We start from the raw sequence: 27,864 nt of genomic DNA, 5'->3' as shown, positions 1-27,864 counted from the left end.
TTTCTTACGCATGTTCTTGATAGTAAATGCTATCCTATGTTGGTAAAACGCTTTACATATCTTGGATACTTAATTCTTTGTGAATTTCCAAAAATATGCATTAAAAACACAACGCAGGATAAAATGTCATGATATCAATGTAATAAAGTATCAATGTAATCAGAATATAAAGAAAAAAACTGTTCAGTTCATGAAATTAAGCGAAAGTTTGAAATTTCAGTCAATCGATCTTATTCAAAAATGAATTTTAAATTAAATTTTTTTGAAATTTTTGAATTTAAATTTTCAAATTTAATTTAAAATAAGATTGAGTCAATCAAATTTAAACTTTGAAATTAAATCAATGCAAAACTACCGTTTTAAATGATATTTCTATCAGAGTATATTTCTCACCATGCATTACCATTCACTAGGTATTAAGTCCCCTTAGGAGAAAGCTACTGGTGCCTCTACTTCAGCGCCTCGCGCTAGGGCGTGAAATAAGGAAGGAATATCGGTTCTTCAGTGGTGTACATGGTAGGAATATGGACAAGGTGCATGTCTGGTTGAGTTGTAGCAGTGATGTACATGGTTGCACGCTTACCTGGTTTGCAAGAGGACCTGGGTTTGAGTCCCGGTGGACAACAGATTACTTTTCTTTCCGATTCCACCCAACATAATATCCAAAAAATGTGTATATTTCCTCGAATAAGATTGTTATTTATCCATCCTGCACACGAGTTTTGCACTAGCGTTATTTTTCATTCATGGATAAGAAACAAAATATTTATTTCAACACGTTTCGAATGATCAGACCATGATCTACCTACACTGTATTGTTTTGGAATATCTGATATCAATTATGTAAACACTACATTTTTATTTAAATTTTGCATATGTATTAAAACGAATGCTTAGTATCTTCATGATCAGTGTTTTCACTCAACAAAGCAGCTAATAATTGCAATATGTAGTATAACGTAAAAAAAATATGCTGAACAACATTTCAGTGAGAACAATTTTTATGCATTGGAAATCACAATCTAATGACTTACAAGTGCTCAGATGCCCATAAGCGTTATTTTAGAAGAAAACCGAGTCAATAAGGAACAACAATCCCTATTGTGTATTTTTTTGTTTAATTGCATTACGTTAAATCTACATGCTTCAGCTTTGCATGTACATGCGTGAATGGCTGTAGTATGATTTAGAAGAAATACTTATTATATTATCGTTGTGTACACGTTATGCGCACCATACTGAATAAAGATGATTAATATATGCTGAATGTAACACGAGTTTGTCTCCTGGTTTTAATTTCAGCTGTGTTGGTTCATCGAACCGAAAGGTTGGATCAAAGAAAGAGAAGATTATTCGCTATTTTTATTTTCCAGATCAAACTGGTGAGTAGCTTGATTTCGTACATCGCAATATTTGGCAGCGGAGAAGAGCTCTCCTTTCGTATTACTAAACCACTAGCTTCATTGTTTTAATTATCTTTCCGTAATTTAGGTTGCGCCGAGTTTGTAATGTTCTAGCTGGCAACAAGTGGTTCGATTATTTCGTATTGGTGTTCATCGCTCTGAACTGTATCACTTTAGCGATGGAAAGACCAAGCATTCCTCCCGACAGCTACGAGCGTCTTTTCCTCACCATCGCCAATAACACCTTCACTGTGGTGTTCACGGTGGAAATGCTTATCAAAGTAAGTATGACAAGTTCACACACATATATATATAGTAGGATAAAATGCATGAGAAATGGAGATACAAAATGAAGAGGCAGCGAAAAGTATCTTTTTGAAAGACAAAGCACTGGTGCTGCTCATTGTTCTTTCAAATATACATATATACAGAAAAAAGAATTGTTTTAAGAAGAAAGGAAAACAAAATTGAATTTTATGAGAGTGAAATAGAACTTATGCATGGGGTTCCCCATGATGACGCCCCACTGCATAGGGTCACCACTTATAAGAATCACGTGTTGTTCAGCCATTTTGATTCTTATAAGAGGTTGATTCTTATATCTGAAAATTTTTTGCTGTTACTCTTACAATTACCACTGGAGTGTACGCAAGGAGTTGGGGAGCCTTCACGCGAGATTAGGCTGTTTTTAATGTTAAAACCAAAAAAAACCCGTAATTAATTTTTCATTGAAATTTTAATTTCTAAAATTTGAAAACAATAGCATACTATTCATTGTCCTTAGAGATCCTACGTTTTCAATACAGACTGACTAAAATGTTACACAGTAACTGAATTATAATTTTAGTTCTGTTGTCATAGCCCCTACAAGAGTGGGGGGACCAGACCCCCCAAATCCCCACGACTACGGCCTTGTTCATGGACCCACCAAAGATTCCAACCCCTAGAGCTCTGCTCCATGGGGAGCATGACTATTGTCCGAGTACATAACTATAGATCAGAGGTTGCCAAAATTTATGTTCCATTCCCCCTCCCCTAAGAATAATTTTTAATCTTCGCCCCCAATAAAGCCAACCCATAGGATCTTATGATGTACCGGTAGCTCCTACCACCCCCTGAAGCTTTTTCTATCACCCCCAGGGGGGGGGGGGATTTTCCCACTTTGGGAAGCACTGCTCTTGATAGATCCACTTATCAGTAAAAAAAACAGTTTTTTAACCATTAACGGAAATGCGGAAAAGTTCCGTTATTCGTGGAAGCTAGATCACTTCATTTTGAAGCTGTAAAAAATTGTTTCTGATTCTCATAACCGATGATTTTCCTGTGTTAAAACAGCGTTTGGTTTTTGTTTTGCCGATTTGATTCATATAAGCGGTTGGTTCTTATAACCAGTGAATCGTATAAGCGGTGACTACTATAATTAGCAATGTCGCTAATTTTTGGCATCATTTCTAGTAACAAATTGACAACTTTTCGTAACTGAGATTCCGATTTCCAATATTTTTTCGAAAAAATAAGGTTCAACCTCTTCCTACAGCATTTCAACCAGTATCTAAGAAATAATATTCACGTTTTTTACTTCATCTTTTCTATCTTATTGATGAATACCGATGTGATTAATACAACTGGTTAATAATATAATTTATTTTTACTGCTTCCCATCTTTAAACACATTGTAATGAGAGTATTTAGTAGGGGAGAATAACAAATCCAGAGGAGAAAGTCAAGACTCTATTTTCTTCTAGAATAAAGGCAATAAAAGCTATTCTTTCCCTATTTTCACTGAATATGAGAAGCAGGAGAAATTTTATATTCCACGTTCACAAGGTTAGAAGTTGCTGTTGAATTATGCAACAACTGTAAGAATGGCTATGACCCTTACTCTTCTTCAACATGAAAGTAAGGAAAGAAAAATAGAATGCATTCTAGGAACTGAATGCTGTCACTTACGCTTGTCATAAGAACTTTGGTATTACAGTGGAGTATAACATCGCCTCATTTTTTATTCACTGAAATAACTCGAAAGAAATATTATGAAAGCCAAATCCAAGAAAATAAAATTTTTTCTCCCTATAAACTTTCCTAGATTTCTTGTCTTTTCACAAGAATTTGAAGAAATGTCGCGTATAAGTAAGTGACTTCAAGAAGAGGCTTCTTTCTTCAAAGATTATACAATGTTAGGAGATGGTTATATACCAGCGATTTCTTGAGATTATTTTTATGGGCTGAAATTATGGAATATTTCTTGATAAAATTTTTTTATGTGTTTTTTACATGTTTTTCTTTATTATATTTGATCGTAGGTATTGGCTAAAGGACTGTGGTACGGTCCGAATGCTTACTTCAAAAACGGCTGGAATATCATGGATGGTTTTGTGGTCGGGATATCATTGGTAGACGTGCTTTTGACGTTTGTGGCTGAGAGTAGCCCTAGAATATTTGGAATATTGCGTGTTTTTAGACTTCTGCGATCGCTGCGTCCTCTTCGGTAAGTATTAACCCTTTATTTACGTGAATTTTTTTTAATTCTCACTGAAGTCCATCATCTAAAGCAGTGGTCCTCAATCTATGGTACGCATTGCTAATATGGTACCAATGAGAAATTCAAGAGTATGCAAAAAAAATCAGCGATGGTAGGAAAAAGAAGAGTGATACTTACAGCAAGTTGTGATCGATGCTGCGGAGAGTGGTACTTTTTGGTTTCTCCCATTTAAAAAAGTCTTTCCGCAGAGAGCGGGCAGATTTACAACACTATAATGACATAACACGAAAATCCAAGCATTTACCATCTGTACTTCAAAATATAGAAGCCAGATGACAGCACAAGCAAGACCACAAGCACAATTCTGACAACATAAATATATTAGGGTCACACATAAAAACTCAGAACACACATTCTGGCATGAACCAATTCGTCAGAAATTCCGTAGAGAAATGTGTACAAGGTCCGTATACGGTTAAGTAGCTTTCCTCGGTAACAAATTTATGATGAAAAAGGCATATAAAATCACTTAAAAACTGTATGAGTATTTCGTCAAATCTGTTTTGAAATTTGTTAAAATTAATGTCAACTTACCCCAGATATGGGCAAGTTTATACAACCTCTTTAGTAAATTGGCATATCATGATCGTTAATAGAGGATCTGAGAAATAAACGTACGTTAGTAACTACAAAACTTTTATTTCAATACAAAATTGCAGGAAACAAATGATATGCTTATGAAGCGCTCAATAAGCTTATTTCGGAAAATAAAACGAATGTAAAAACAGGGAAAGTTACAAAAAACCAAAAATAACAAGAAATTCATCATTCACAGCTTCACTTCATGACCACCAAGAAAGCAGGTCGTGCGATCGCTCACTTGAACAAGTTCACTATTGGTTGCAATTCCCGCACTATTTTGCTACTGTTATACGAAATCGGTAAGTTGGCATGTGACACACGTTCTATGCCAACTTGCCCCAACATGACTCTTTACACGAGAAGGTGGCTTCACTGTTCCACAAAAGTTTTATGAATCATTCCAGCACTTGACATACAATCATTATTGACCCACTCTGCCTGTCACAACTAGTGAAAGCGCCTCAATATATCGATGGGCTTCACAGAATTTAAAAAAAAAATCTCTGAGTGAAAAAAAACGACTTTTCTAGCAGGAAATCAGGAAACTTACTGTCCTTCTCTGGAAGCTCCCATCGCACAGAAACAACAATGGATCATGTAAAACCCTCAGGTGGTTTGACAGTGGCAATATGAGCACTGCGGTAGAAAATAGAAGTTGTATGTCAACTTGCTCCTTATGCCAATTAGTCCCAGTCTACCTTAAAGACAAAATATGCAATATAGTTAGTACGTATTCTTACTAAACAATTCTAGGGATGCGAGCATTTCCTGTGCATTTCAAGAGGTATCTAAACATTTTTAGGAATACACACGCATTTTATGCTTTTCAAATGCTGCTACGTTATAGCATTATTCGCAAGACCGTCATTTCAACCTTTTCCAGGGTGCTTCAACTTTCTGAATGTATCCAGTTCTAGCGTATTTTCTAAAGTACCCCCCCCCCGACCCCCCCCAAATGACGGGCATGGTTGTTCGTTAGTTTATGCTGTTCTTTCTCAACTTTTCTCCTATTTTTGAATTCAAATATCTCAGCGAATAACGCACTTTGAAACGTGAGGTTTTTTTTGTTGGGCTGAAAGGCAACAACTTCCTGATTGGAAGTTAGAGGACTTGGAACCGTGAAAAAGTTTAGATTTTTTTTATTTTATGAAGCACTGTATTTTCACTTTCGAAACTGGTACAGGCTGATTTTGGAACAAATTTTGAGTAATTTTTAAACTATAACCATACCTGTACGACGAGCGGTTGATGAGATAAATGCGGAATTAGGACTTATAGGACACCCTGTATATTCATGTGTAACCAATGAAAGGACAATAATTGGTATAAAATGCTCGTAATGAAGCGCAAAATTCAATTTAATAAATCCGAAGAATAAATCACAATATTTTACGTTCGAATTTTACGTTTTGTTAGAAGTTTGAAACTTTGTATCTTGAGTTGACCAATCGAGAAATTTGTCAAATTTGCAGGAATGTTTAATTATATTTTTTTAATTTTTTGTAAGACGTGACTTTGTTGCACGAAAGACACCAGGACATATCAAAACCATTACATTTATGTACATTGAGTTTTATCAGCGTTTCATCAATTCAAATTTCATCTAAAGCATTTCTATAAGGCCCGAAAAATGATTCTAAGAAAAATATGGTTTGAAAAACTACACCCACATGCTTTATAACAGGCATCGTCAACCCGTTTGCTCGCGAGCACCATGGTGCTCCCCTTAAGCACCCAGAGTGCCCGATGCTCGTGTCTGATTTTGTGCTCGCGAGAAATGGATCAACGTTCCAATGAAACGCCCTATAAAAATTGAATTGAAGAACTGAAATCGTCCTGCTTTCATGCATCCGTATATCAAACTTGCCGTAAGCGTGCTGTTTTTGCTGCTCAATTTTGATGATAGCAGTGCTCGCGACTAGAAAAAGGTTGAAGACCTCTGCTTTATAATTTCGAATTGTGCATCCGAAACATCTATGATCAGTGGGAGAGATATCAAATGGACTAATGATATGTTCCTTTTACCGCATTTACTTTCAGTGTGATTAATCGAGCACCAGGATTGAAACTAGTCGTTCAAACTCTACTGTCCTCTTTAAGACCTATCGGCAATATTGTCCTCATTTGCTGTACTTTCTTTGTAATCTTTGGAATTCTAGGAGTCCAAGTAAGTGAAAAAAAGCAACTAATTAGTACATGCATTGTTTTTCCGAATAGCACCAGCGATGAAATTGAATCGTCAGTTTTAACAACTTTACGGTCACGAACGAAATATTTTGTCCAAACGCCAGTGAAGTAAATTCAATCCATTTCTCTGCGTTTTCTTCCCTCTGTCTTCACCATCGCGAAACGTTATTGTAATCCTATGAAATGAAGGTGTCCCCCCACTTTTAGTTTTTTCTATGCACCTGTGAGTAATTTTTAACCACATATAATGTATCTTTCTACTACATACATGTAAGAACCAAAGAGTACACGTAGGGTGAAGGCAAAAAGAGAAATATACTATGCACTCTCTTATCTACTTATCTATTATACTGTTTCTCCTTTTTTTTTATATCTTTTTTCCTCTCCCTTCTATATATTGTTTTCTTTCCCCTTCTCCTTCCTTTTCCTTCTAACGTGCGGTTAGATAAGATAAGGTTTCCAGATTTATCGCTGACTCATCGAATAGAGATCATCCAAATTTGTTGCCAAAAGCTTGTACGTGAAAGAGTTGAAAAGGGAATAAAAACCATAAATGGTAAAACTAATTTTTCAGTCTAAAGCTTCGCTCTACACGGGAGAAAGGAGGAGAGAGAAAACAAAAGCCAGTTCCCCCGATACCTTGAATAAACGTAAGGTTTAGGAAGTTAACGTACCACTCATACACGTTTTTTTTTTTTTTTTTCGATTTCTCGAAAACTTGATTTTTGGACTTGTTTTCTTCTTAAAACTGACGATTCAGTTATTTTGTAAAGAATATCTTCTTACGATAAATATGAATAATCTTATAAATTTCGATGAATTCTAGGTGTTAATCGTATTAATGCCAGCTCTTGATCCAAAATTGGAAATTGATGCTCACAATAACTTGTTTACTGCAACTTCGAATGCATGCGACTGTAAATACTACAATCCGTACGATTAACTAATGTTGTTCATTAAAACAGCTTTTCAAAGGTGCGCTCTACCATTGCGAGGGACCAAATATCACCCACGTTCGGACAAAGGATGACTGCATGCAGGACAGTAGGAACTCCTGGCAAAACAGGAAATATAATTTCGACAATTTAGGACAGGCAAGTTCAATGTAAAAATAGTAAGGTTAAGTAAGCGTTTTCTACCGTATATAAAATATCATGAATTTGCTATTAAAAAGTTTATTTTCAAGTTTCTAGTGAAATTCCTATTGAGATAATGGAGACATACATCACCGCATGTGATGTTTTCTATTCCCTTTTTCAGTAACGATGTATAGACAATTTCAAATTCTTTTCATGACTGTAATTGTAATATATGTATCCTTCTAGGCTTTGATGGCGCTGTTCGTTTTGTCATCTAAGGATGGATGGGTTAACATCATGTATACTGGTCTCGATGCAGTTGGCGTCGATCAGCAGGTAATCCGTGATCGGAAATAAAAACAAATTTTCCAGATCATTTTTCGGATATCTGGTTACAATGATCTGTATTTCTAATTCACATTAGAGTATGTTACAAAGTACGGGGTGATTATAAAAAAACTATCCCGACATATGGGCCTCTAACTATCATACCATTCACAGAAACTGAATGAAATTTTGGCATAAGGTATTTTGAGGTATGCGCTCAAGAATGAAATGGAAAACAACAGTGTCACTCTAACAGTTACGGTTACAGTGAGAAAATTTCGAAAATATCAAATGGCAACACCAAGTTTTTTGTATTGGATAGAGATCTCCATACAGAAAAACACTAAATAGCGTTGGAATGGCACCTGTAGCACGAAAATCCCCGAAGCTAGGCAAGGAAAAAGTAAAAAAGACATTGCCGTGCACCAGAGCATTAATGTTCGTTTCATTCGTCACACCGTTTCTTCGGCTGAGATCCCAGCCTGATTAGTCCTCCACAAAACGAGAAGAAGAAACCAAGAAATGCAAATTTCGGGTTCTACGTAAGACACAGTCATGACTGACGTCGTCACGCTAGGTGAAAGAAAAGGAACTGCGAAATGCGAGTCACGTATGTTGCTTTCTGCCATTCCGAACAAGATTCCGCTTTCAGGGAAAGAACGTGGGGAAATCGTAAAGATTTATTACCTGAATGGACAAAATGCCGCAGAGACATTGCGTGTTTACCGCAGAAACCATGGATTACGGCGAGGCCCGTGCACTGTCAAAGCTGTACGGGACTTGATTCATAAATTTGAAGAAACTGGTTGCATATGCGATCGACCTCGGTCTGGACGACCTTCCGTTCCCGTGGAAGCTGTTGCAGAAGTTCATCAGACGATAAGCACAGTTCGTCCCGCAAGTGCACGCGGTGTTTCACGCGTTCTGAATCTGCCGAATTCAACTGTCCGCAAGATTCTGCGCTCTGTTCTAAACATGTTTCCGTATCGATTCCAGCGTGTCCAGATGTTGGAAGCGGGAGACTATCAATTACGGCTGGATTTTGCGAATCAATTCCTTATCCGGTACGATGAAGATAGCAGCTGACCATTACGCATTCTGTGGACAGATGAGGCGCATTTCTCGTTAACTGGTAACGTGAATTCGAAAAATTGTGTGCACTGGGCAGACAATAATCCACATGATGTGCTTGCACGTCCATTACACGAGGAAAAAGTGACTGTGTGGTGTGGTATAACGAGTACGTTCATCCTCGGCCCTTACTTTTTTGAAGAGGTTACTGCCGGTGATCTGCAAACATGTACAGTAACGAGTGCTCGCTATCTGGACATGTTAACTCGTTACGCGATTCCCGCATTGCAACGGCAAAATGCTCTATCTGAAGTTGTGTGGATGCAAGATGGCGCTCCTCCACATGTAGGGTCTTCAGTCAAACGTGAATATGCGTAACTGTCGAAGGGTTAAGTCAACAGTTTGGTGACAGAGTTATCTCCCGTCATTTCCCGTTTCCGTGGCCACCAAGGTCTCCTGATCTCACACCAATGGATTTCTGGCTGTGGGGATATCTGAAATCCAAAGTGTACCAGTATCGTCCGCAAACTGCATCTGATTTGAAAGATGCCATCAGAACTGCGATTCAAGAGATTCCTATTTCCATGGTACGTGCTGCAGTGCTATCCACCATCTGCCGCATGCAAAGTGTCATCGTGTGTGAAGAAGGTCATGTGGAAAATTTGTGAAACACAATAAAATGCTTTATTTTATGCTGCTTCTCTGTCCTTATTGGTTGTCCTCACTTTTAGCCTATCTACCGCCGGTGATTTTCATGCTACAGTTGCCGTTCGAACGCTATTTAGGGTTTTTCACAATGGAGATCACATTCCAATGCAAAAAAGTTAGTGTTGCCATTTGATATTTTCGAAATTTTCTCACTGTAACCGTAACTATTAGAGTGACATTGTTGTTTTCCATATCATTCTTGAGCGCATACCTCAAAATACCTTATGCCAAAATTTCATTCAGTTTCTGTGAATCGTATGATAGTTAGGGGCCCATATGTTTCTTTATAATCACCCTGTATTTCTTGTAACACAGTCACATTACGGCTTCTCTAATTTCCAGATTCATTTTTTGCAAACAAAATGTCTATAGGTGATGAATGATATTAATAATAAATAAGGTATCACACAACAACTAGTAACCTCATGTTTGATACGGAATTTCACTAGTAATATCGGTGAATGCGCAAGACGTAGGGCAACTTTGAGCCGAAACCTTACAATCGCTTTTTTTTGCCGAGACCATCGATAAAAGAATTATGCACACTGAGTAATTACTGATATCCAGCTTCTCAGCAGTGTATCTGGTGGTCAAATGCATTCTCCTCCAGATCATGGCCCAACGCTCTTTCTTTATGAACAGCTATAAGCAGGTGGTCGAAGACCCGGGGCCATGCTGAAAAATCAGCGTGTAGTGTTGTGAACCCAAGGCAAAGTCTGTTTCTGTATAATGTTTGTTATAGTGCTGCCATCTGTCATAAATTTTTCAAACTATGACAGAAGTATAATGATTGATCCACTTTATTGTGGATGGAGAACTTCCTGCGGTGGCACAATGTTATACATTAGCGTAGTATTTAGCGTAATTTCTATTTAAAACGAAGGAACATCATATTCAAATATGAAATAATAAGCACAATATTCAAAACAACAATGAGACAGTCAGACCAAGACGTTTTTATACAGACGGTTCAAATGTGAATCTCGAAATACTTCCGAAATTAGTTATTTTACTTCACATTAATTTTGTGAAGATGTTTGTAATCCGAAAAAAAAAAGACTGGAGACAGTTATCTGAATGTATATTTACGTTGATCTTGTTTTCATACTTGTTGTTCTGCTTTTTTTTTATGGCACCAGAACTGTTAAAGTCTATATTGTGCCAAAAAAAATGATTGTTTTTCCTCACACAGTATTATCTGACAGCTAAACTTCAAGTGAACAGTTTCATAACAAAAGCTGTGTGAGGAGAGACAGACTTTATTTTGATCCATCCACATCAGTGGTGCACAAACTTTTTGAGGTGTGACCCCCCCCCCCCCCATGACGAAAAACATTTATCGGTGACCCCGACATAGACTTATGGCGAGAGAACAACAACATAAATCAGAAGGACACACACACACAACGTCGGGCCTGGTTATCTAATTATTTAATCAAAATCACTATATCACTAAAGCACCCCCCCCCCCTGTGATGCACTGTCCCTAAAGCACGTTCCTGAACGCTTGTTTCGATTCTAATTAGGCTCGTTTTTGGCTTCCAAAGATATTTAATTTTTTTTACTATCGTATAAATACTCTGTTTTATGATGTACTTGGTGTCCCTTAAGATAAAAGCTGGAAGTGTATCGAGGTGTAGGGTATTTGATTGTCGTATACAGGGTGATTAACAAAGACTCATCGGATTTATGGTAATTAGTTCAAGAGAATAAAGGCATTCTGCAGTTTTGACATATTTTTAAATAAAAATGAATTTCTTATTTGGAAATTTTCATTTTGGAAAATCTCTCGTGATCTTTCCGCGCATATAGTCCATTAACCCATGGTTTGCGCACCACTGATCTACATGACTGGATGACAAAAATTATCCATTGGATAATTGAAATTAATTTTAAAAACATTTTTTACAATGCCAAAATTCTATTTGAATTTTATATCAGTATTGTATGTACATAAAGTATTAAATAATTTAAAACTTTTCATCTCTCGCTCTGCATAAAGTATCATACGGAATGTGTGTAATAGTTTGTTCACAGATCTTTTTAGCGTCTATTTTTCCAATATAGTAATAATAATTGAATTGGGTTGAAGTCAGAGTGGGGTGTAAGTCAAAATCCCCATTTTAGCCTCGTTTACATGTGCATGATTGGGGGGGGGGGGGTAGCTTTTGTGATTATTTACCTGCAAAGGCAAATTTTCGAAAAAAAATTGGGACGGAGATCCATCAAAAGAGTCCCATCTTTGTTGCGGAATAATGGTGGGTGACTACGACCTCCTCCCCCATAATCCTTTGTGCCGCAAAAATCGCTGTTAGCTCCTTCATCGGCCATCTTGAGACAACCACCTGTTCAACCCACGTGACCAGTGACGACATCCGAAAAGAAGGGAGGATACCGGCATAAACTAAATGACATGTAAACAGCTTGTGGCCAAAATCCCTATTACCGGAAAATTCCCGTGATATTTTATTGCACATTTAAACGGGACTTTTGAGAAAAAGACGGTTTTTTCTACTAGAATTTTTTTTTTTTTTTTGTCATAGAGACCCCATGTTAAAATTTTTATAATTTCACAGTCTATTGCCGAACTATTGACGATTATACTTGGTTACTTTTTTCTTTCACAAATTTAGCTCGTCTAGATTGCATTTCTGTATTCAAGTCAGAATTTTTGAAAACCGACTTACCCATTCTGACTTTAACTCTTTAAATTATCTTTTGATTGCAGCCAATTGAAAACTATAACGAGTGGCGTCTTCTATACTTCATATCATTTCTGTTACTGGTTGCTTTTTTTGTGCTCAACATGTTCGTTGGTGTGGTCGTTGAGAATTTCCACCGATGCAGAGAGCAGCAGGAACGAGAAGAAAAGGCAAGATGGGCTGCCAAGAGAGCCAAAAAGATGGACAAGAAACGGAGAAGTATGAAAGATATTGAACTATTTTAACTGGGAAAGTAACTAACCGCAATAATAAATATTTTCGAATACTATAATTTGACTTATCTCTATAACAGAAATGCGGGAACCACCGTATTACATAAATTACTCAAGACCAAGGCTCATGATGCACAACATTATCATCAGCAAATACTTTGATTTGGTTATCGCTGCCGTGATTGGATTGAATGTGATTACGATGGCTATGGAATTCTATATGATGCCCTATGTGAGTCTCAATGTATAAATAATATAATGTTTTCTAACATTATCTTTCCTTATACGTCGAAATATTGATGCATACTGATAGTATTATATGGTAAATAAAAATCCATATTGAAATTTCTTGGTGATATTCGTTCATTCATTTTTTCGAGATGAAAAATTGTACAGTGATTTATGTTTCATTGAACATCTCTATATCTCGGTATAACATAGTCACGTTATTATGAGATTGAAGATTTTTTCTGGTATGCAAGAAGAGATATCCGTTGAGTTCTTATAAAGATAAGAGATCTTTTTATAAATTTTGTTTCTTCATGTTCTAGAAATTCCCTTGAAAATGTTTTCTTAGATAAAATACATATTATTGGGTATTATCACATGGATGGTAAATAAAACATTATTATGGATAATATAAGATGGGTTTTAATCACGCATCCTTAAGCATCCTGGACTAAATGTTTAGGATATCTATTTACATGTATATGAAGATAAATCAGTCTGTAACAAGATACGTATTCCAAGAATATTTTCACCATTAAAATTGAGAAATACTGAAATCAATACATGCATATTAGGTCTTTATGCTTGAGGTGAGGAGGCGAAGAAAAGGATTACCGAAATCCCCCCAATAGCGGGTTTGAAAGTTTGAGTTTTGTTTATGGTCCTGGCATGTCGGGAAAATCGAGGTTCAATAAGGGGCACAGGATAAATTGAGAAGACAGATATCAATGTATATTAGATACTGAATCGGATTAATTTGCGAATCGGAATAAAATTATGGCTATCACTCTAGCAAACCATGTTTTGCAAAGTAATGTGATGACGATAACGAAAATGAACATTTACTTATCGCTCTAACGTAATTTTTGGAAGCCTAATACGAAACACGAATCCTGTGTTTTGTACTGTTATTTTTTATGTTCAAAAATTGATGATATATACAGTGATATGGATAGTATAAAAGTCTCCCATAGACTCTTAAAAATACGTAAAATAGTCTCCCATAGACTCTTCTACGGTCCAGAAACTTACATTTCAGTACTACTGAAGAAATATGCTATCGCAATTATATTAAAATATCATGTTAATACAGTGTAATTTTTTAATTTTTTGCTCTGCTTATTCAAATCTGAAATACATATGATCAAAGAATACAAAAATACATAGCCCACTAATTTTTCAGCTCATCTAACCTGCGGGAATGAAGATGCTCAGTATCCGACATTTGCAATAAACCGAGACTTATAGTATCATAAGCAAACGTAAAACTGGAATTAGCCCTAACGTAGTCCGTAAAAAAAAAGCACAAAGTATCCTAAAATGCAGAGAAAAGAAATCGTTCGAATCAACCAATTCAATTGAATCTTTGAGTCTCAGATATTCAAGAACTTTTTCCACAATCCATGATTCGAATTTCCCGGCATGCCGGAAAGTAATGTGATGACGACATTCCTCGACGTTTCCCGGATAATGGGGTTGGGGGGGGGGCGGGAGGGTGGACACAGCATTTCGACTTATGAATTTCATCATAACCTCATTTATGCTAAAAACTTATAAATATAATACCAATGTAACACTGTGGATATGATATGACAGTGGACATATAAATACATACTCGGCACTTATAGGTTTTAAATTTGTAATTCTAAAATATTGGATAGCTAAACTGCTGATAACTTGCATGCCTTCAGCCAAGCAATCGTGACTGAACAGTTCCAGGGCCAATTATATATTAGAACTAAAATCAAAAGCCATTTTCAAACTATTAGACTAAAGGGGCCATTCAAGTATTACGTCAGCATCGATGGGGAGGGTGTTTCGGATTTTTTGAATTTTGATGACTGGGGGGGGGGGTTGAATGATGCTTACGTCATTATTAACCACCGTTTGTAAAAACATCAATTATTATTAATGACATCTTACTCGGTGTGCCAGAAATGACAAGAAAAAACCTTCCACAAGTTCGTTGGCACCTGAACTAACATTTTGCTTATTGATAAGTTCTCTACACAGAACTGCTTTAGTGATCTCTAAATGTTCTGCGAATTCTTCAAGTGATTTGGCAATGTGTCCAAGCCACTCAAGTGCCCTAGAAAGGTGTCGAGGGCCGCTTAAATGCTCTGGATCTGTGTCTTGCCTCACTCAACGGATTCGTAATTATGCCACGGAACACCTAAGTAATCTGGGAATAAGTCGCGGGTGGGATACGTCAATTTCGCAAAAAAAATCTAATAATTATAAATTTCGCATTTATTCACAAAAAAAAAACCAACTTCAAGTCAAAAATTTCGTATTTGTTCACAAAAAAAATTCATTTTTTCACAAAAAATAAATAAAACATATTTAAAAAAAAATTTCATATCATAGGGCCTCGCCTAAAATTTTTCTGAGGCTCCCTTCCCCTACCTTGCTAAAAATGTTTACTCTCGATATTTTGAAGCAGATCTTATTTTCATGAGGCCCGGTCTGCCCCTGAGATTTCTGGGCCGTGCTCGGTTGGACCGTGGCATTAAGACGACACTGGTTGGATGCCATGTGTAAAGTAAATTAATTTTAACTCTTTTCTGCTGCTGTGTCTTCAACAGAATACCATGTCATTCATCAATTCCAACATACAGTAGAGTCTCGTTTATCAGACCTTCCGAATTATCCGACGTCCCAACACGAAAAAAAAAAGATCAATCCCCAACAGTTGAGCTTTCAGAATTTCACATAACGACGGAGTTAAGGCTCTAGAAACTGCAATTATATACATTGAGCAACAAGAAGAAGCTACAGGAATTGACATAATAATGCTGCAAAGATGGCGAGATTTGGCAGCGAAGAAACGGCACTCGTCAGGGAAGCAGACTACGATCAATTTTTTTTTAAATCATCACAGGACTGAAACTTTTTAAGTATACTGTATTTAACTTCAAAATATTCTGTAACTGTAAAATCTCACTTATTTTTTTTCTGTTGTTTTGCTGTAAACATGATTATTAGGTTCGTAATGTGCATAAATGGGCCATAAATTCATCATATATATGACTTAGAGGTTGGGTCACAATGAATTTTTTTGGAGAGAAATTTTGAGTTCTTAGACTTCAAATAACATTGAAATTAACACATTTTTTTTTCATAATAACCGATAATGATATTTGCTTTCGAAATGTTATTTTTTTAAAATAATGTTTTCATAAAAAAAATAATTTTTTGATCGTTTGCCCCCCTCCCGCTTACGTGCCCGATCCCAATATACGTTAGAAGGTAGGCGACAGAGCCGACGAAATTTTGCTGACGTGGTGGAGAAGTGTTCAGAGTTTTGTTGACTTTTGCAGACGGGCAAGAGGGATCCGAAATGGCTAAAAATCTGCCGACGTAATACTTGAACGGTCCCAAAGACTCTCATGTCATATGGCAGAAGAATCCCGGATTACGCAAAAATGATGGGCATATCATAAAAATATTAAATAGCGATAAATATTATATTCACTGTTATCTAACACTCGTTCGAACTTTTACTGACCACATATGAATATCTGATGGTTTTAAATACTTTTCAGAAACTGGAATATGCTCTGAAAGTATTCAATTACTTCTTCACGGCGGTGTTCATACTTGAGGCTTGCATGAAGATATTTGCTCTGGGTGTCATGAAATACATGAAAAACAAGTAAGCTATGAAATTATCTTCACACTAAATGTATTAATGTTTCAAACTAAACACAAAAACCAAACTATTCGTTATAATAGAGAGGTCTTAAAGTATTTCCTAAAATTAAAGACATGACCAATGTTTTTTTTGGCCTTGGCTCTCTTTTTGGATGCAATTCCGACGTCATAGAACTGCTAAATTATGTATTTGAAAATTAGAGGACTCCAATAATAATAATAAATAAATAAATTTAGAAATAGGCATGTGCTGCATAATTTCAAAAATTGTATCTATTTCTTATTTATTAGAATTTTTTACTCCTCATTTTACAGGTGGAACCAGTTGGATATCGTGATCGTCGGATTGTCAGTGGCTGGTATAGTTCTAGAGAAAATGGAATCAGATCTCATTCCAATTAATCCAACCATTATCCGGGTATTCAGGGTATTGAGAATCGCAAGAGGTACGTAAGAACGAGCTCCTCTACGAAATGGTCTCTGCAAGCAAACGTTTCTGCGACTTGATGGCACATTAGAAGTCGAATTGGCTTTGTGCGAACTTCTCACGTCACTATCATACTTACTTGGCGAATTTGTTTCTCGCTCAATTAAATTTTAAGGTTAATGACACGAGCTTTAAAAGGGGATAGATACCGAATTTAGAACCAAAATGTCGAAAAAAGCTATAAAATCACCGTTGCTTAATGATTTTGGGCTGTTTTCATCGCGAAATCTTTTGATCTGGATTTAAACGAGGTTCACAAATTGGATAGTTTTAATTGTTCTTTATTTGGTCCTTTTGCTTTTTAATTGCAGAAGCTGGTCACACAAAACTTGATCACAGTCGACCCCGCTCAATCGGTTAACAGATAAACTGGTTGGATATCGTGATATTCCTGATATTACCTCAGGAACCAAAGTTTCTCCCATAATGACATGTTAAAATGTTCCCACCTTAACCCTTAGTTGGCGTCTTGGGGTCATTTTGATCCCAGCAAGTATTAATGCATTTTAAAAATCAATAAAAAGAGTCTTCATAAAAGCAATTGGTTTTTTTATGACTTCATTCATCTGTGAATTAATTTACTAAATAATTTTTCAAATTTCTTTAATTATTTTCCCAAAATTTTCCTTTTATTAAGACACGCATTCGAAAAAGATGGAGGGATACATGACTTTTGAAAAAAAAATTTGAATGATTTATTAAATTTTTGAACGTAACTTTTTCATGATTAAAAAATTAACAGATATAATTGAAATATACTCAGAAATTAAAGTTTACAGATTAAAATAATATTTACTATATTTTCACAAGCACCAAAATTAATCTCGTTCTAAGTCGGTAACACAGTACTTGTTAACAACGCTATGACATGCTGACCTTGCGTACAATTTATTAACAACACTATCATTATTCTCACCTCGAATATCCGATGTTTCACGACTAATTTTAAACTGTTATCGTGAAAACTGGCGCTCTTCGGATACGCCATTTCAATGTCTTCAATTCAGAGTCTGATGGACTCCTGGCGTCAGACAAAAAAAAAAGAGTTGCACAAGTGCTGCGGTCATTTTGAACCCACCGAAACTTTGATCAATGATATAGAGGGAAGAAAAAGTAGAACGACATCATAAGTTTGTCAAACACGTGCAACAACTAGCTTGAAAGTTACTGAAAATTAGATGGTCCAGATGCATTTCTTTCTCAGGGGTTGGCAAGATGAAGAATGCGTGGGTCAAAATGACCCCACCACGCCAACTAAAGGTTAATGTAAAATTTTCCTTTCAGGTTAACGGCTTGATGGAATATGATCTTTCACACGGCAACTGTAAATACATATTAACCCCTATAAACATAATATTTTTGTTAGATAAAACAAAAAAAAATTAATTTCAAATTCATAAAATACTTCGATTTGAGGCTTCGTTGTGTCCAATTTGGATTCAGCACATTTGATTACTGTATTTTATATTCGTTCTTGATTTGCCCATAGAGAGAGCTAATTTTTTCGATAGAAGTAAAAAAATTGCACAATCTCCTGGTTTCATAAAATTAAAAAGAATTCATTTTATTTGATGCTTGATTTATTCCAGAGGCTTTATTAATGCTGATCTGTCATTAGTATTAGTTGCCAATATGCAAACTATACTAACAACGATGTGAAACGGTAATTTGATTGTTCCCCGCATTATGGGATAATCGGATATTGTGCGCTGGTAATGTTGATATCCGTTTAAGCCGGGCCGACTGTGTTTTGTTAATATTATTTATACTCTTATGACTATACGGATAGAGAAATGCTAACAAACTCATATAACAAATGCTAACTCAATTTAGTTTATCCTATTATCATATGGCCGAATATATACAAAATCATTTTAGAACTGTATTGTAATCCAGAGAAAAATCTCCTGATAATATGGTAAAAATGGTTTTGACCGAGGGTCTTCAACACATGGCCCGCAGGCCATCGGAGCTTTCTATTGTGACATTATTTTGTTCATCATTTTCAGAAAATGGTTTAAGACATTGAAAAACAATTATTTCTAGAATAAGTGAGATAAATAATTCTATAATCAATGAGAATTTTAAACTAATGATAGAAATAACTAACCTTAGGCCGTCTTAAGAGTATAATGGGTCCCAGGGCAAAGTGATGTTTCTGAGGACCATTAAACTGGTTGAAAATGCTTGCCTACTAAGCTATATGCTTACCAACTATCATAGAGAAACCACTGTTGCCCGACAGTTTTTTCCCATTTCGGGCTATACTCAGCTCTGACGAACATTTAAAGAAGCGTATCGTTTGAGTCGGGTCCCATTTGGTATATATATGCAAAATTTAGCGACGATCGAACTAAAATTGTAGCGTTGTATAGAGAACATACACACACAAACAGAAAATCAATTTTATATATATAAAGTAGATAGATTGCTGAACGTTTTAATCAGACCTCATATTCTTGAGGCCCCCGGGTCACGCTTGGGTGGACCCATATGTTAGGATGACAATGAGGCTGATATATTTGGTAGCCGAAGCGAATGAAAATTATATGCAAGAAAATTTACTCATAAATTCCAATGGTTTTGTAGGCTTTACCGAGGACAGTGAATTTGAAGGTATCGGTGAAAAATCAATAGAATCTCGAAAAATTGGCAAAATTTCAACTCATGAACGCTTTGACATTGGGACGATGCCCGAAACGGATTTTGTTCGTTATGTGGGGATAGATTAAATTTAAAATATCACGCACATAAATGTCACTGTGCCATAATATGTAGCAACAACAGCAAATATTCGATATAAATGCAATACACTTAAACATGAGCATATTGCGGTAATATTGATGACACTTCGTCATTTGCGCCTTGAGGTAATGTGAATCTATGTTCTAAAAGCGTGAAAGTTTTAAACATTTTATACTATTCAAAAACGAAAAAACAAATAAATAAAATGTGCTTGAACGTGACGCACTCTTCTTCGCCAATCGATTGATTTCATATTGATTTTTAAAATTTGTCAAAGCTTTTCTAGTCGACCTGTACGGGTCTGAAACGCAAATTATAATAAGTTAAGACATGTTGGTCTTGACAACAGACTTGACATATTTACTGTTTAATTAGTCTCATCACCGTTGCAGTGCTCAAGCTTCTGAAAATGGCGAAAGGTATTAGAGCTTTACTGGATACTGTGATGCAAGCGCTTCCACAAGTTGGCAACCTTGGTCTCTTGTTCTTTCTTCTCTTCTTCATATTCGCTGCCCTTGGCGTTGAGCTATTCGGGCGTCTCGGTGAGTTGCAGAATTCATTGCCACACGACTCATGTTTTTCATCGGCAAGTGACATTTGGTCATATCAGAGTGCCACGATTACATATTAAGTAATAGATGCATTTATACTTTTCAGACTGCGATGAAGACATGCCATGTGAAGGTCTCGGGGAACACGCCCACTTTAAGGATTTTGGCATGGCTTTCCTGACGCTATTCCGAGTGGCTACTGGAGATAACTGGAATGGTATAATGAAGGTATTTACATTAAATTCATTTCTTGATGAATATAGGTATATATATATATGAAGGATGTATCTGGAAAATGAATAAAAACAATTTTGAAGGTGGATAAGGTGATAATAGCAAGTAGAAAAACACATTGTTTGCTGAATTTTCATTGCGTTGACAGTAAATTTTGAACAGTATTTAATCTCAAAACTATTCGTATATTTTGTCAGAAGATGGCGTTATAGGAACGTTCCTGCGTATGCCACGTGTAATGGAAGTTCTCGTAAGAGTTGAAAAAAATATATAATTTGAAAAGTTAGGTTAACAAACAAAATCTACGCAGAAGTGAAGTGAAGTAGAAAATTTCCTATATTATGCATGTATATGATCAATTCAGGTTGATCAATTAAATACAGGGTCGTCCAAAACTCCACCGACAAGCACTAGGGGTGATCGTACACATCAAGACAAATAACTTTTGCAATGGAGCCATGGACGGATATAGAGCTCACTGTTGGAAGGGATGATTTTAAAAATTGCTTAAAAAATTGGTCACTGGGGCCAAATTATGGGGCCATACGTCCCGCAGTTCGTTCCGTATTTTCCGGGACAGTCTCGATTTTTTTGAAAAAAAGTCCTGGTTTCGCCCGTTTTTTTTGGTTGAAGTTTTCCAGAATTTGTTATTTAATCACAAACGTTGATACAGGCAATTTTCAACTGACTGATTGAACGCAATAGCACCATATAGAACTTCGGAAAATTCCCCCCCCCCCTCCCCCCATAGATCCACTCCTGACTGGAACCTTGTGTCTGAACGATTATTTCGTCGGAAAAAACGTTAACAACGGTAGAACCGTTGAACAAGCTACAACATACAGTATTTGTAGTGATGGATCGGACATAATGGATCAGTGGTATGGCTTGCAAGCAATGTTGGAGGATAACCGCTCTTCTGCGAAAAGATACCCATTCTACTACAAAAGCTTGATCTCTAGTGGATTCCTATATTTTATATTGAATAAATTTTAATTTCACTACATCTTGTGCGTATTTTCCAGGATACTCTGAGGGACAACTGCGACAATTCTAGCGACTGCATCAAGAACTGTTGCATATCTCCAGTGATAGCCCCATTTTACTTTGTGATTTTTGTGTTGATGGCTCAGTTCGTCCTGGTGAACGTCGTGGTAGCAGTTCTCATGAAACATCTGGAAGAGAGCCATAAGCACATGGACGACGATATGGAGATGGACGCCGAACTCGAACGTGAAATGGCCGCAGAGGCTCTCGAAAAACAAATGATGGTCGATCAGGTCAAACAGCAAATCGTAAGTATCATTCATTACTAGAGCCCGGATTATATGCACTGAAAAAAAGCAACGAAGTACGCTCCAAAAATATGCAAATATGCAGTAAAAGCATTAAATAAAATATGCTATATAATAAAATATAGCACCAAAAATATGCGCTAAAAAATCCCAAAAATGTCGTTAAAAATCCCAAAATATATCCTAAAACAGAAAATGTCAGTTTAAAAAACAAATAATCACACGCAAAAAAGCACGTTTTTAAAATGCATATTTTCTATTTTATGCATACAGACAAATCCCGATTTAACGAATACCGTTATAGCGAAATTCGCGTTTCAAAGAACACTTTTCTACCTAGGAACAATGCATAAACGACTTCGAATTCCTTTATGACGAAATTTGGTTGTAACGAAATGATTTCTCCGGTCTCTTGAAGTTCGTTATAACGGGATTCGACAGTAGTGCATATTCATTTACAAAAAAAAAAATCTCAGTGAAATAAGTTATACATGTTTTTATTCGGGAATTTTTACTCACTAGCAGCGGCCAATAGGAAAAGAATTTTGCTCTGAAGAGAAATGACGTACACGTGTACACCAGACACCAGTTATGCATATAAATGTGATTGAGCTTTCGTATAAATCAAATGCATGCACTTTTAATCTGAAAATTCTTCTATTTTATGCAATTATAAATATCGATGCTACAAATAGGCAAACTATGCAAATGCATATGCACTCATGCATTTGCATGTAATCCGGGCTCTTATCATTACTTTATGGACCTGTGTGTGGGCGAAATACAATTATTCACAACAATCAAAAAGATACATAAATAAAAGGCAACTGTGTCAGAAAACAAAAACAGTTTATTTTTTATGTACACAATTACGAAGCTCATACACCATTATGTCTCTTAATTTTACATAATGTTCACAAATAATTTGATAAATGAATCTGTAAACTCCATTACGTAAGCGTATTCATTTATCTCAGTATCATCAAGTGGATTATCTCCCGCTTTACATTCTTAGATCATTTGAGAGATGTTTCTTGGCAAGTGAAAATTTATGATCTCAAGGAATTATAATTTATGCACATAAACACGATACACACCCCCCCTACAACACAAGTTTGTGATGCTTTTGTTTTAATGGTGGATTCTATAGGATTAAAGCACAGCCGAACAGGAGGAAAAAAATCGTGTGCTTTGTGATTTTATGTAAGAAAGATTAATGACAGCGTACATTTTTTTTTTTACTGTCTCTTCTTAAAATAGATTACTTCGTTAAAGACAATTTAGCCCAAGGTTCTTCAATCCTTGGCAGCTTTTCAACTCTGTTCGAGGATTATATTCTTCAAACTATAGAATGTTCCAGATTTTTTCCTCATTCCTCCCTTCTTAGTTTTTGGAACAGAATTGTATAATGAAGAAAGGTCTCTCTCATTAATCAACATCGATCATATGGACTATGTATTTCCCCCTCCTTAATTTGAAAAAAAAAAATCATACAATTGTGTACTTCAATTCTGATATAATTCTTTATGCATATAAATTATCATTTTTTAAGTTTGATTAAATCCCGAAATTATATAGATCGTGTTCAAGTTCAGAATGTATTATTATTATGTTATTTTTCCTTTCGAATTATGTCTTATGTGCCAATCTTCTAGGAGGTTTGCCAGCAGAAAGCGAACAAACAGCCAAAATCGAGAGCTGTCCGACCGCGGCCATTAGTGAAGATGCCATCTTTGCCATCAAATTTCATATTTTCGTTTGATAACAAGGATGACAGTGGTAAAAAAAAAATCAGATTCCAAAGATAATCAATTATACTTACACAGTCGAGTCACGTTAATGTGATAGCTAATATCGAGAATAATGGGTTTCTTAGTCCAAGCGGCAGCTAGATCGTCAGTAATTGGCACAATAAGATACTGCAGTTCAAACAGATTTCATTCCTTTTGATAGTTCCTGGAAAATGCGTGGTAGTAGATCTACGGCAAGGGTTTCCCAAAATGGGAGAAAGAACGAACGGACCAGAAGGTGGTAGGAATTACAGATAAAGCAAGGAGAGCTATGGAGATTACCTTGGCAAGAGCTGATGGGGAAAATTTCTTTTCTGGGAAGTGGGTGATGAGACATATAAGTGTAGAACACTCTGATCTATAGATTTTGATCACTGAGGTTTATCATGGACATGCTCAATAGGACTGAGGAATTTCAGAGTTCACAAGCGTTTCCACGAAATTTCAGACATTTCAGGGTTATGTGATCAGCCATATTAAAGTTCTGGAACCACCCCCATACTTTCCAGAAATGATAACAAAGTTTATTGTTGTACATGATTAGCCAGGATGAATCCATAATCATAACAGTTGAAAGTGGCTTCTTTATAAGAGCAATTGAAATTACAAGTATATATAAAACGCCTTATTAGTTTTGAGTTCTTTCAGCAATGGTTGCAAAAGTTTTATTCTCGGAGATTTGTCACGGATACGATAGCAACCATGTTTCCTACACATTTCAAAATGTGACCCTTGGGAAAAGTCAATTTCTCTCCAATCTAAAGCCGTTAAGTTTTGATGCTACCAACCAACAAATCGAAGGTATTTATACCGTTGAAACTTTTTTTGCCGTGAGTGCAGTGACCATCTGTAATTTTAGAACCCTATGCACAACAGAGTTCACTGTTCTAACATTTTCATTTTACATGGTCTGGAAGATGCTTGGTTCATATTGATGTACGAAATCAGATATGAACCCCTCTGAGTTATGACTCCGATGTAGATATGAGCACGCTTTCCCTACAGCCAGGATTATGTAGGGAAAAGCCTGCTATATCCGGACCGAGCAAAATCTCACCTAGGTCAAACCTCAGAATCCCCTTCCAACCCCCCGGAGGTGGAGCATCCATAATCGTCCGCCACAATCAACCCCGCGCCCAAGTGTCAGCGGCCTCTGCTGGATCACAACATAAAAACAACATGAAGTTTTCCCTATATGTTGATTCATATTGGACAGTTTATTGCACGAGTGTAGCGCTTGCTTCCGTTAGCCCTTTAAAGTCCTTAATCAAATTTGATCATTCGTTCAACATGCGACGATAACGTTTGATACACATTTAAAACTATAATCACATCTCACATCATGTTCTCATCTCTCACCCTCAGCATCATTTCCATCTGATGAAATCAAAAATGGAAGGTATCACCATAAGCGTGTACCCGTATTGAGCGCATGGGCTCTGCCCCCCCCCCCACCCCAAAAAATATTACCCAATTCTCCATAGTACCTATTAGGCATATGTAACACATTGAGCTCGAGCACCACCCCTCAACATTTTTGAACCCTCCTAAAATTTTCAATAATTTTAGGACTATGGGTGTCACGATGATGTGACTCGACTGTGTATATTTTCAAGTAATTTTTAATGCATTTTGTAGTTGATGTGCCATGGAAGTGCATCAAAGAATTTTATCTTTCCTGTGGCTTATATTATTTCTTATTTTATACATTCTTACATATATACTTCTTATACATTCTTATTCATGAGCCAATCTCGGTTGTTATTTTTCCAATTTCCATATCTTATAGGATTGAACTGAATGGGCGTCGAATTTTATTTCATTTCAGGTATTCATCTGAGTTCCTTAAGTTCACATATCGCTCGAAGGACGACAGACTGTTTGTTCCAGGCTCATGCGGATCCCGCGTTAACTTCGTTCACTTACATTTCGGACAAAACGGCTCCGAACAACGCTCAAAACGTGAACCTAGTGGACTCGGACGACCATCAGAACAAAGTGACTGTGACAGATTTGAGCCCGGCACACAAGAAGAAACACGTGTACGGGTCGTTGAAGAACTTTGCCGGTACGGCACCGCCGGCGGTCAACGAGCTTACATTCGATTTCCCCAACGCTTCCAAAAACGAATGCAAGTACTTGTTGCACAGCAGTGAGAGACTCTCCGACAGGCCTCCGTTTGAAACGGTCGACGCCGAGCATGCTCCTCACTCTTCGTCGAAGCCAACGGTACTCAAAGACATTGACTCGTACAGACTCCAGATACTTTCGGGTACCGATAACAGGAGACTCAGTAGGACTCCATCAGCCGAAACGCGGTTCGACTCGACTCGTAGAGACTCGAGCTCGTTGTCGAAAATTCCCTCGAACGATCAGCAGTGCCAAGAAAACACCGTCAAAGGCGAATCAGCAACGTCTTGTACAAATATCGGACAGCAGCAGCAGGCATCGAAGCAATCATCCGATCGCGCGAAACTCTTACACCCGGGTAGAGTGTACACGTCATCGATGACGTTCAGCGAAAACGACGGTGATAACGTGCCACTCATAGTTAGACGGTTGAAGAAAAGGCTCCTTGCCAACGAGGGCGAATCCTCTATGAGCTCTCAATCAGACATTCCAGAAAGTGCTAGAGACAAATCATTCACGACTGACTCTACATCACTGGATTGCTAACTAGCGTGACAACCTCGTGCTACACACGGTGCTGATTTTAAACAAATACATGAAGGTTGTTTCTTTGAAAGTGGCAAAACTGCTGCAAAAAAATCCCATGCACCGGAACCAATACGTCGTTTATACCACAAACTTAGTTACATACTTACCCTTACGTCGGAAAAATTGACTTTCCATTCTGCATGCACATGCGCAATGACGACAAGAACAAACACTATTGTAAGCGAGCTGCCGAATGTAAAGTGGGCAACGCGTTTTCGAAACATAAACAGATGGAAATTCAATGTGAGAGAGTATTTTACGGCACTATAGCGTCACTAAGGACAGCAATCTATATGAGTTCGAATATCCTTGAAAGTGGTCTCGTTCATAGCCTTTACCCATCTTGTATTTGCTTTGTAAGATAATGCAGATGCTGCTCCCCGCACGTTTCTTGGAGTCTTCGGTGACTCTGTACCGCTTTACAGCCTTTCATACATTCCATTTTTACTCAGCCCTGGTGCAACTGTTTTGAAAACGTTAGAGACCGGTGTTTCTTAACGTTCGTCTTGGGACGATATATGTTTCTTGTTGCCCGGTGTCTTAACCAAAGCTCCTACGTCAGGGAAGAGCACCTGTCTACTTATCAAATTGATTTCTGAGTAAATTTATAGTGCACATACTTTTTAAAAAGTGGGGGGGGATTACCGAAGCCCAAGCTGGATACCCATCAACTTCTCTATGGTTGAGATTATACAAGAATCTAAAAGCAGTTACACTTTTACCCACTATAATTTCACTGGAATGCTTCTGGTCCGTTGTTTTTCTAGGTTTCTGGGGCCCCTGAACCCCTCAATCACCTTTAACGGCTCCCCCTCTTTCTTGATTTTCCCACCTGCCGCAAGAGACCACATTTCTTCAGTCGAGGATTTTCGCATTAGATGGCTCGCTCACAATAGTCTCTGCTCATGTGATCATTGCACACGCGCATATACAGGGCGAACTACGAATAAGCTGCCTAACGAAAATGGATGATAGACGAACCCAAATGTTACATAAAATACCAAAGCAGTCCTGTCTTATCCCCAACCAGTGTCTCATGCTATGGTAGAAAATGGGTTATGGAAGAAAAAAGCGTCAAGTCTGGAAAAAAAAACGAATTTGTGCAGTTTTTGAAAGGCATACTCGCAAACTGAGCACATATTTGAAAATAACAGATAAAATTCCTGCAGAGTGACAAAAGCTCTATCAGAACATCCGAATCGCCATTAAATTCAGCTGAAAAAAACTCGCGAAGTAATTTCGAATTGTCGCCAAAATCTACTAAAATGTAAACTTCAACAAGCATTGTTTTTAATGATGTATTGCAAACAAAGGGCTGAATTTCTCTT

The 27,864-nt window shown here is 36.9% G+C and overlaps 1 protein-coding gene across 2 annotated transcripts in view; it reads left to right on the top strand.

Annotated features, from left to right (window-relative positions):
* LOC149077142 (voltage-dependent T-type calcium channel subunit alpha-1G-like) overlaps positions 1–27,505 on the top strand; it is a 95,979-nt gene extending 68,474 nt beyond the window's left edge. For both annotated transcript variants that reach the window (XM_089244871.1, XM_089244870.1), the window contains 15 exons: positions 1,303–1,382; positions 1,492–1,684; positions 3,707–3,891; positions 6,568–6,694; positions 7,680–7,808; positions 8,040–8,129; positions 12,628–12,820; positions 12,915–13,066; positions 16,608–16,717; positions 17,032–17,162; positions 20,341–20,490; positions 20,606–20,727; positions 21,759–22,028; positions 23,684–23,807; positions 25,647–27,505. In XM_089244871.1, the coding sequence (XP_089100997.1) occupies positions 1,303–1,382; positions 1,492–1,684; positions 3,707–3,891; positions 6,568–6,694; positions 7,680–7,808; positions 8,040–8,129; positions 12,628–12,820; positions 12,915–13,066; positions 16,608–16,717; positions 17,032–17,162; positions 20,341–20,490; positions 20,606–20,727; positions 21,759–22,028; positions 23,684–23,807; positions 25,647–26,494 (2,904 nt within the window). In that variant the 3' untranslated portion in view covers positions 26,495–27,505. The remainder of the gene's footprint in view (positions 1–1,302; positions 1,383–1,491; positions 1,685–3,706; positions 3,892–6,567; positions 6,695–7,679; positions 7,809–8,039; positions 8,130–12,627; positions 12,821–12,914; positions 13,067–16,607; positions 16,718–17,031; positions 17,163–20,340; positions 20,491–20,605; positions 20,728–21,758; positions 22,029–23,683; positions 23,808–25,646) is intronic.
* Positions 27,506–27,864: the final 359 nt, after the last annotated feature.

Source organism: Pholcus phalangioides, unplaced genomic scaffold (genome assembly GCF_987345545.1).
Source record: "Pholcus phalangioides strain wild (caught in Gottingen) unplaced genomic scaffold, Ppha-v1.0 ptg000015l_1, whole genome shotgun sequence".
Taxonomy (NCBI): Eukaryota; Metazoa; Arthropoda; class Arachnida; order Araneae; family Pholcidae; genus Pholcus; species Pholcus phalangioides.
The sequence above is the reverse complement of the archived record's forward strand: the minus strand, read 5'-3'. Positions and strand labels throughout refer to the sequence as shown.